At 36.2% G+C, this 10,441-nt stretch overlaps 1 protein-coding gene across 1 annotated transcript in view; it reads left to right on the top strand.

Moving 5' to 3' along the window:
* Positions 1-10,441, top strand: part of NAA25 (N(alpha)-acetyltransferase 25, NatB auxiliary subunit) — a 57,768-nt gene that overhangs the window by 19,426 nt on the left and 27,901 nt on the right. Inside the window, exons 10-12 of the mRNA XM_025044483.1 lie at positions 332-592; positions 2,527-2,639; positions 9,462-9,687. Of these exons, the coding sequence (XP_024900251.1) occupies positions 332-592; positions 2,527-2,639; positions 9,462-9,687 (600 nt within the window). The remainder of the gene's footprint in view (positions 1-331; positions 593-2,526; positions 2,640-9,461; positions 9,688-10,441) is intronic.

Raw genomic sequence — 10,441 nt, 5'->3', positions numbered from 1 at the left:
AGGTGAACAGTAAGTTGTCTTCTTTCCTGAATTACAATGGCACCTTTTACTATGTTGTAGCCAGAGTTTTATTGTAAGCCTAGTTGAATTCTCTTTTTCTGTCTCAATAATTTATCTCTTTCAAAGTAAGATTTTTTCCCATTTTATTTAAATTACAAATATACATGTTCATTGTAAAAATTACCCATTCTTTTTTAAAGAAAGAGAGGTGATTCGTCGGTCTATAATAATCAAATGCCAAATTGGGAGTAATCATGCCATATTATCTACTTAGAGCTCTCTTTTATTCTCATTTGTATTGTCGTATAATTATTGAAATTCATTTTCTTAGTTTTTAATCTGTTTCTTGAATTGAGCTTGACTTTAAGTTTTGAGATGGACAATAGAAGTATAAAATACGTTTTTCATTTGTTTATACCCAGCTCTTTAGAAGGAGAAGTACATTATTCTGCAGAAGAAGCTGTGAAGTTTATAGAAGATCGGATAACAGAAGAATCTAAAAGTTCTCGCCATCTTCGAGGACCACATCTAGCTAAACTGGAGCTGATTAGACGTTTACGACGTCAAGGTTTTAATGATGAGTACAAACTGGGTAAGAAACTGTAATGATATCTGGGGAAGATACAAGAATGCCCTCGATGCCCAAGTGCCGTATTCATTATCTCAGCCCTACGACAGTCACATATGAGAAATAAACGGCTTCATAACCTGAAAATATTTACTAATAAATAGATCATTTGTAAAATTAGTCCTCAGTCACATGTTCACCGTGACTTAACATTATCATCTCTCTATTCCATTAGTGTCTTTGTTAGACATTCTCTTGCTGACCCAACAATAATGTAAAATCAAATTTCAAAGCAAAAAGCCAGTTTTGCAAAAGTTTCAGAATTTCATTAAATGGATGAAAGGTTTCTTGGAAGTTTGTTTTCAGCACTCACAAAACTATTGATGAACATCTTGCTGAGTTAGAGCCATTAATAGTCAAAGAGAAAATTTGTAAAGATAATGACAAGATTGGAGAAAAGAATGATTTGGAATAATGAAGCAGTGAGAGACCTTCAGGAAACTTGATGAAGCCCTTAGATGTTTTTGTAAAATGGTTCTTACTGAGCTTACTGCACAAGAAGTGAAGAGTGTCATGCTGTGTTACTTTACAGTTTTGTTGGAAAATGACACCCCTTCCCCAAAAAGGAGTAATTCTTTGCTCATATTAAGAATTAGCTTTAGTAATTATACCCTAAATTTTGTTAAGTTTAAGATGATAAACTTTCTTAATTTTTCGATTGCATTTCGATTGATAAATCTTCGAAGAAACCTTTTCCCCCCAGTCATCATTATAGAAATTTTGTTCTCATTAAAAGTTGATTAAGTGGTTCTTTTTTAGGGACCAGTTGTCCTGGGATGATGAATACTTCTGATACCTAAAACCTGTCCTAGAACATCTCCGTACATTTTAATCATCTAATTAATGTTCTTTGTAGCTTGTCCTAAAATTCACTGTGAACTTCACTCTAGATTTTTTTACAACCAATTTTAAATTCCCTGTAAACTTCTTTCTTTGGGTCTACCTCAGTAATGTGAAATTAAATGTCTTAGTTCCAGATTGCAAATGAAAATTTTCATGTGACCTTCAGCAAAGTATTGTTAAAATAGATTCCAAAGAATTACTTTCTTTCCAAAGCTGGATTTAAATGTTTTGGGATCTGCTTTGACACTTGCTATATTCATCTTCTATTTTTCATTTCCCTCTCACCAGCCTGCATCTTACAAATTTGTGAATTTGTCTAGTCACCACAAAATTTTGTTTTTACCAGGCCAGTGAGTAATTCTTAGTCTCTTTTGGATCAGAGTCCTGTGAAAATCTGATTGAAGCCGTGGACCTCTGTTCTCAGAAACATGTGAACAGGAACTGGGACCTAAAATCTTACAGAAACCCTAGGTCACAGATCACTGTTTCTTAAATCTAGTTCAATTCGAGAGCATTTTATTTTTTGTTTTTAATTTGAGGAAAAGGAAAATGAGCCAGTAGATTTCTGCATTTCCAGGTTTAAATTTTTCATGGTACGTGACCTTGGAGTTGTTGGCCTGTGGTTCCTCCTATTTATTTTCTCTCCTGTTGGTGTGCCTGTTAACAGACATTACCTTTCATTTAGTTAACATTTATTTGATACTTCTGAAGTAGTTCAGGAATTGTGGAGAGAAGCATGTTTAATGTTTACATATAAATATAAGTCTTTAAACTTTAATGAAAACTTTTAACTGTTTAAACTTTAATTGAATGAAAAGCTTCATATTTCCTAAGTGTAATAACAACTAAACTCAGTTTGTAAGATTCAGCTTCTTTTTAAAGTATTTGTTTATTTTTAAACAGTCATCTTTCACCCTTTATTATCAGTCTCATTCATTCTCATTCAAGCATTCAAACAAAGTTTTAATTGAAATAAATGTTTTTCAAATCAGACCTTTTGCTTAAATTAGAAATTGCTTCAGTCCATGAATAGTGGTTTTTTTTTTCTCTCTTAGGTGATCCAGAGGAATTAATGTTCCAGTATTTTAAAAAGTTTGGGGATAAACCTTGTTGTTTTACAGACCTCAAGGTGTTTGTTGACCTCTTACCTGCTACACAGTGTACAAAAGTAAGTACAATTCAGAATTCTGTTGGGTACCTGTATTTATTGTAAGTAGGTTAAGTGTGTGGATTTCCTTTCTAAAATATGTGAGAGTGGCAAACCTGAGATACCAGGATAACTGCTCCATCAAGCCAAGTACTCTAGGGCCTATCAGATTAAAGGTATGATTTCTCGTTAAATAGCCACAATGAGAATAAGTAAGCCTCTGGTAGATAATTGGATTCTCCTTTCTTTGATGTTGTTTTTGAAATAATTGTGGATTTAGATGCAGTTGGAAGAGAAATAATAAAGAGAGCTCTGTATACCCTTTACCCATTTTGCCCCAATGGTAACATATTGCATAATTATAATACCATAATTAGGAAATTTACATCGATATAATCCACTGACCTTATTCATATTCACCAGTTTTATATGCATTCATTTGTATGTTTTGTTTTGTTTTGTTTTGTTTTGTTTTGCTTTAAACTGTTTTTAAGTAGCAGGCTTCAAAGGCAAGTTCCTAATCTTTACAGCTATTTATGATGCACTTATGAGTAATCAACTTTCCCTGAAGCTTAACTAATGCTACAGATGCAGTTTCCTAACCAATGGACTGTAGTCTTTGTTACACAGTACAGCACCTCACATCTTTCAGCAAGAAAAAAAGCACTAAATCTGAGTAGTAAAGACATCATCTAATGAATTAGGACAGTCTTCTTTAAATATTTTTTGTGGGAGGGGACACCTACTCAATTAGAGGTCTGTTTTTATTACACCCGTCATTCCATGAATTCATGGGGAATGGGTTCCAGCAGCTCAGGCTCCTTTCCATTGGTTCTCACAGAGTGTACTTCTCTGGGTGGAGCCAGGCTGGAGCTTCAGTTGAACCCAGGTGTCTTTCTCTTTGGCTTTCTTCTTTTTTTGATTACTTTCCTTTATATGTTTCAGGAAACTGTCTCAGCTCTTAGAGAGCTTACTATGCTCAGTATGTACACAAATTCTCTTGGCAAGATTCATGCCCTTAACTTGTTTATAACAATGCCACGGGCATGCTGGACAACATTGTAAACTCTTCCAGATTTGCCATGGTTACATTTGTGGGGTGTTACTTTTTGAACAGTGCCCATTCCCTTGAAGTCTACAATATCACCTTTCTTATACATTCGCGTGTATGAGGCCAAACAACTCCGTGTTTTCTAAAAGGCCTAGAGAACATGTAGCAGATACCTCTGCTTTTCCCCTTTGTGTTGGTCATTTTGGTGAGTTACTGGAAGATGGCGGTTCCGGCCCACGTGGTGTGTTTTTTGTGTTTTTAGTGCAGTATGTAATGCACATGGATTATGTGGCCACCACCACAGTCAAGATACAGGACTGTTCACCACCAAGATCCCATGTGCTACTGTTTTTTACCCACAGCCACCTCCCTTTCCCCGTCCTTATCCTCTGGCAACTACTAATATGTTTGGTATTTCTATAATTTTGTCATTTTAAGAATGTTAAGTAATGGAATCATATTATGTATAACCTTTGAGACTGGCATTTTTCACTCAGCATAATTCTCTGGAGATTCATCCATGTCATTACATATATCAATTAGTTAATTCTCGTTTTATGGCAGAATAGTTTTCCATGGTATGGGTGTACCATCATGAGCTCTTTAACCAGTTTCTAGTTTGGGGCTTTTGCATATAGAGTTGCTATGGACATTTGTGTGCAGATTTTTTGTGTGAACATAAGTGTTCATTTCTCTGAGAAAAATGTCCAGTAGTACAATTGCTGGGTATCATGGTGGCTACATGTTCAGTTTTCATAAATGGCCAAGCTTTTCCACAATGGCTGTACCATTTAAAATTTTTGTTAGTAGTATTGAGTGATTCATTTTCTCTCTTTCCTCATCAGCATCTAGTGTTGTCATTGTTTCTTTTAGACATTCTGATACACGTGTAGTAAGTAGTACTTCATTATGGTTTTAATTGCATTTTCCTAATGGTTAGTGATATTGAATATCTTTTCATGTATTTGTTTGCTATCTTTATATTTTCTTCAATGAATTGTCTGTATCTTTTTCTCATTTTCTAGTTTATTTTTGTTTTTTTTTTTTACTATTGAATTTTGAGAGTTCTTTAGATACTTTAGATGCAAGTCCTTTGTCACGTATGTGGTTTCAAATATTTTTCTCCCAGTCTGTAGCTTGTCTTTTCATTCCCTAACAGGATCCTTTGCAGAAAAAAATTTTAAATTTTGATGAAGCCCACTTTTAATGTCTTGTCTCTGATTTGCTTAAAGCTATAAGTTAATCACTAATTATTTCAAATCATAATTTATTCTTGCTGAAGCAGCCTGAAACTCTAAGTCTTAGGGATCTTTAAAAAATAAACTTTACTTTGGAATAATTTGAAATTTACAGAAAAGTCATCAAGATAGTACGTAAAGTTACACTACAGTCTTCACCCAGCTTTCCCCAATGTTAAGATCTCGAATTACCATGGCATATTTGTCAAACCTAAGAAACTGACATTGGTATATTACTATTAACTGACCTCTGAACTTTATTTAGATTTCTGCAGTTTTCCATTAATGTCCCTTTTCTGTTCTGGGATGTAATCCAGGATAGTACATTGTAGTTAATTTTCATAAGTCCCCCCTTATCTGCAGACAGTATGTTCCAAGACCCCCAGTGGATGCTTGAAACTGTGGATAGTCCCAAACCCTATATATTCTATGTTTTTCCCCTATACATACATACCTTTTCACTTAAAGGCAGCACTTAACGACTTATCTTTGGCGTATCTGAGTTGCTGGAATTGCCATTGTTGTGCTTTGGGACCATTATTAAGTAAAATACAGGTGACTTGAACACAAACACGATACCGCTACAGTTGATCTGATAACTGAGTTAGCCACTAAGTGACTAACAGACGGGGGCGTGTATACAGCGGGGAGACGCTAGACAGAGGATTGATTCATGTCCAGGGTGGGCCCTAGTGATATGGCACAAGATTTCATCATGCTACTCAGAAATGGAGTGCAATTTAATACTTATGATTATTTATTTCTGGAATTTTCCATTTAATATTTTCAGACCACAGGTGACTGTGGGTAACTGAAACCATGGAAAGTGAAACTGAGGATAAGGAGGGACTGTTGTATTGAGAGCTTTTGATATGAATCAAGCAATGTAGATCACTTAGATCTTGAAATGGAGAGCCTTATCTTTAGAATCCTCATCCACAGCAACACGTATTAGGTTAGATTGCTCACCTATTGATGGGAACTTCATACCCTGTTCCACATTAAAGGGTTTTAGCATTTAGCCCAGGATATCCTTGGTAATGGGCAGTTGGATTATTCTATGAGTTGGAAGAACAGTGTGCCAGAGGTATAGTAGAGCACCGTATAAATACTGGCATGTATAAAGAAAGTCTGTGACTTTGGTCAGCTTACTTATAAAAACCTCCGTAATTAACGAAGGGTGGAAGTCTTCCTATCACAGGGCTGCCACCATGTGTTGTGCTTTTTGTCTTTCCTGTGTGGGGTGAATGAAGCGCATTGGGAGCACAGTGGAGATGATTATAGAGTTTTTGTTGGTGATCATATCAGTCCACCAGGGCTTGATAGTTTGGCAGTCTTGGGGTAACACCTCTAGGGCAGATGGAACAGTGTGTTCCCAAACTGGTGAGTAGTCAGTGGTCTCTATTCACTTTCGTTCAGTAAAGCTATTCCTGGGATGCTGAGCTTACAGGATTCAGGCCAAGCTTTAAAAGTTCTGGATAAATTGTAACATCCAGGGTTCTGGGTTGTAGGAGGACTTGAAATCAGGTGAGAGAGAAATGGTTGAGTGGAAGAGAGAGGTTTGCTCTCCTGAAGACAAAGCACTTCCTTTCTCATATTTGAAAAGCTCTCATAGAAGAGGGATGATAACCAGGAACAGCAAGAAGTGGTTATAGGGAATTCAGAATTTGACTCAGAAAAAGATTTTTTTTTTAGAAGCCAGAATTCTCTAAACATACAGTGTTGTGAGTTTCATGTTACTGGAGGGATTTAAGTAGAATCTAGATCCATATGGGAGAGATTCATTCAGTATTTGTTGCACATGTTATGTTCTAAGGGCTAAGATAGGGAACAGCTGATTGTACAATGCTCACCGTCTTGTAAGCCGAAGCAGCGAGTGATGGGGCTGCATTAGAGGAGCACTTACATTGCCTTCAGCTGAGGTTCATAAAGGTTTGTGAATACGAATCTACCACCAGCAGCTCTGCCTGGTATGTTTGAAAATCATATGACCCCATCATGGTAGTCTACTGAGGAACTCTCGAGAAATGCTAGAATACTAGCAGTGGTAAGGTAAGTCATTGTTCTGTGAGACAAAAGATTTAAAGCCTCCTCAGTGAATTTTGTAGTCCTGTGTAAATTTTTCATTGAGGGGGTAATTTTGCTGCCACAACCTTTTAAATGTGGGATGACTTCAGTAGTGAAGAATTCGCCCTGCTCAGCAGCATGTTTGTCAGAGGATTGCACGGTCCAAGTAAGGTTCCAGTGGAGAACTGTTGTCCCAGTGAAATAGGAGCCAAATCCTTTTAAAATGGGACTAGCCCCCAAGAGTGGGCCATTGAGTCCTGTTACTCTGAAGTGGCTCACCCCAGGGTGATGTTTTTATCTTTTGTTTCCTTTGCCTTTTTAAACTAACAATAGAACGACTCCAGTGTTCAAAGCAGCTTTTTGCATAGCAATAAAACTGTACAGGCTAGAATAAAGAAATGAACCATTGTTTCATGACAAAATCTGTTTGGAAGATTGTCAGCGTTCACTAAAAAAGACGTTAATAATAAATGCGGCTAATACATAAAATGGCTTATAAGAATGGAAGAGCTGGCAGTAGAAACTATATATGCATTTAATAAAAAAATTGAAAACCAGGGCCCCGGTTTCTTTGTCACAGTGATTATTTGATTGTAATAATTAAAATAAAAATTCATATAACTATAGACAAATTGAAGCAAAATTGTTACAGGTGTGAAACTGCCTGATTTAGTGGGACATTAGTTAAATTTTAATTTGTATCAAAAAATTACATGTATAACAGTGAAAAAGTCCAATAGCACTAAAGGCTTCTATTGAAAAACAGTAGCAGCTCTTTGTCATCTCCACCACTGATTCTGAGTCTACAGGCAAATCATTTTTCAACTCTTAACTGTTTCTTCTATTATTTACCTCTGTATGTCCAAATTAAAGGCTAATATAGCTATTTGTTTATTTTTACAGTTATAATCTTCATCTGTTGGTGTGCCTTACTGTGGAAGATAATAATTTCATTTATAACATTCCACTTTTCCCCTTACATACTTCTCCCAGTATAGTCCAGTCATTATTCCATATTTATATTTTTATGACTTGAAATATTGACAGCTGAGCCACTTTGTATATGGAGGTTACCTTTCTTGTACAACTTTTTTTGTTGGAGTTAATTATTTTGTTGTTCAGTTTACCCCAGTCAATCTGAAAGAACCATAAAAGTATATAGCTCCTCTTAGTGTAGTCTAAAACATGAATAGATTTGTTCTATTCTCCCCCAAACCTCTTCCCACTCCCTGCCCCTCACTTTAGAAATACTTTTCATAGAGCCTCTTTGCCACCATCTATCTCTGTTTGTGGGCTTAAACATTTGGCTGGTAGCATTCTGGGATCTGGTTAGGAGTAGGGGGAGGGTAACTGGGGCTGTCATTGCCGAATAAGCAAAGCTTCGCTTCATCTGTTCTAGCTATGCCTGCTGCCCCTGAGTGTACAGTGTCTCTGGGTCAGCTTCTGGCAGTAAAAGCCCAGGCTTCTGCTGGATTTAAGAAGTCAGTCTGTGAGCTTGGGGAGGGGTCTAACTTCTTCACAGAATTAGCACATTCTCCTAGTTCAGTCCCATCAGCATGTTAGCTTTCAGAGAGACATATAGTGCCTTTAATTTCTGAGTCTTTCAGGGTTCTGTGGCTGGACTAGCCTTGCTGCTAACTGGGATCCTCCCCATTGCATACTATGTGCTCATTATTACCACTTGCCCTTCTGCTTTTTATCTTTTGAAATCTTGTCAGTGGTTTTATTTGTTGTCATCTGTTCACATGATCTTGATCCTTCTGGATTGATTGCTGCTTTGTTCTTTACTGTCATCTTAATAGAATTTTGGAAGTGAGTGAAAATAAGCCTGTGTTTAATAGATGTATAACTGGAAGTGGTGTTTTCTAAAAATGTTCTTGCCAAATTTAAAGAATTAAATACATTTTAATGCACATTGTTATCATCGAGAGAAACTGAGTGAGAGGTACATTCTATTTTCTTATAGGTGCCTGTATATCTGCGATCATCTTAAAAACTTTAATTACAAAAGCAATTTATGGCCACTGACATGACATAACTATGTCTTTCAATGTACGATGTTTCCTTTAAGAAATTATTTGTATATCAGTATAATTGTAGGTTTGCTTGGTTTTTGGTAGTCTGCTCTTTTCTAGTCTTAGAAAAGTTTTTCATTGCTGCATTATATATTATGTTGATGTAATTTATCTAACATTTTCACAATTCTTTTAATCTTTTAGTGCTTATAGTACGTGGTATTGTACTATAATAACTTTTGGCCAGCAGTGAATGAGTGTGCCAGAATCACTGGAGTCTTATCAGCATTGTGTGCTGTTAGAAATTTTTTGTTTTAGCAGTTTTGGTAGATAGAAAACGGTATGCTAAAGGAGTTTTAATTTGTATTTTTTTCTTGATGTCTTTTTCTACACCGTTTCAATATTTGTTAATCATGGCCTAACTAAAGACTGGTTCTGTTCTGAGACCTGTCCCATCTTTTTCACTCTGCAGTTTATTAATCAGTTACTTGGAGTTGTTCCTTTGTCGACACCAACAGAGGATAGACTGGCACTGCCTGCTGACATCAGAGCGCTGCAGCAGCATTTGTGTGTGGTGCAGCTGACGAGGCTACTGGGCTTGTACCATAGTATGGATAAAAATCAGCAGCTGAGTGTGGTCAGAGAATTGATGTTAAGGTACCAGCATGGCCTGGAATTTGGTGAGCAGTCTTTCAAAATGTGCAGTTGTTCCCTGATCTGCTAAGATGTAGAAGTTGGTTGTTTTTTTTTTTAAATCACTTACAGCACCCTGTAAGGGGTGCATTTTCTCATGTGGGAAGACTAGTCAAGTAATAAAATGCTAAGTCTTTCTTAAGCTTGGAGTTTTATTATTACTATTTTCTTCTACATTTTATTTTATTTTTTAATTTAAGTATAGTTGGCATACAATTTTAAGCTTGGAGTTTTAAAGATAGTTGGCTTCCAGTTGTATATGAATCGTAGAGTTTACGATAATTGTCACATTTTTTGCTTATAGGCCTTAATATTCATTAATATTCATAATATAGACACTACATAAGTGAACAAAAGGAATGTTCTAAATTGTGAGATAAATATTTAGAAGTAGATGATCTTCAGATTGCTAGATAGGTGATAAAATGTAAATTACCTGATTAGATATCAGTGTTTCTCTGTGTTCTAAACAATTAAGTGAAGTAAAGAGCATAATATTACTTTAGTTATATACATCCCTTGGCTTCTGTTCTGTTCTTCTCCTAAAACCTCCTTCCAAGTCTCGCTGCTCTCCCTGTGGCACCATTTCAGATGCCACCTCTGTTCTGGAGTGCTTCTGCTCCACCTGAGTCTGGTCTCACCTTATTTTGAATCTTTTGTGCCATTCACCCTATTCTTATTATTTTCTTTTCCTCTCTTTTCTCCCTCCTGTTACTTTCCTACTTAAAAAATTTCTTTCGTGGGAGTCATAGTTAAACA

Source organism: Pteropus alecto, unplaced genomic scaffold, assembly GCF_000325575.1.
Source record: "Pteropus alecto unplaced genomic scaffold, ASM32557v1 scaffold113, whole genome shotgun sequence".
In the NCBI taxonomy this organism is placed as follows: Eukaryota; Metazoa; Chordata; class Mammalia; order Chiroptera; family Pteropodidae; genus Pteropus; species Pteropus alecto.
This window is presented reverse-complemented; position numbering and strand designations above follow the sequence as displayed.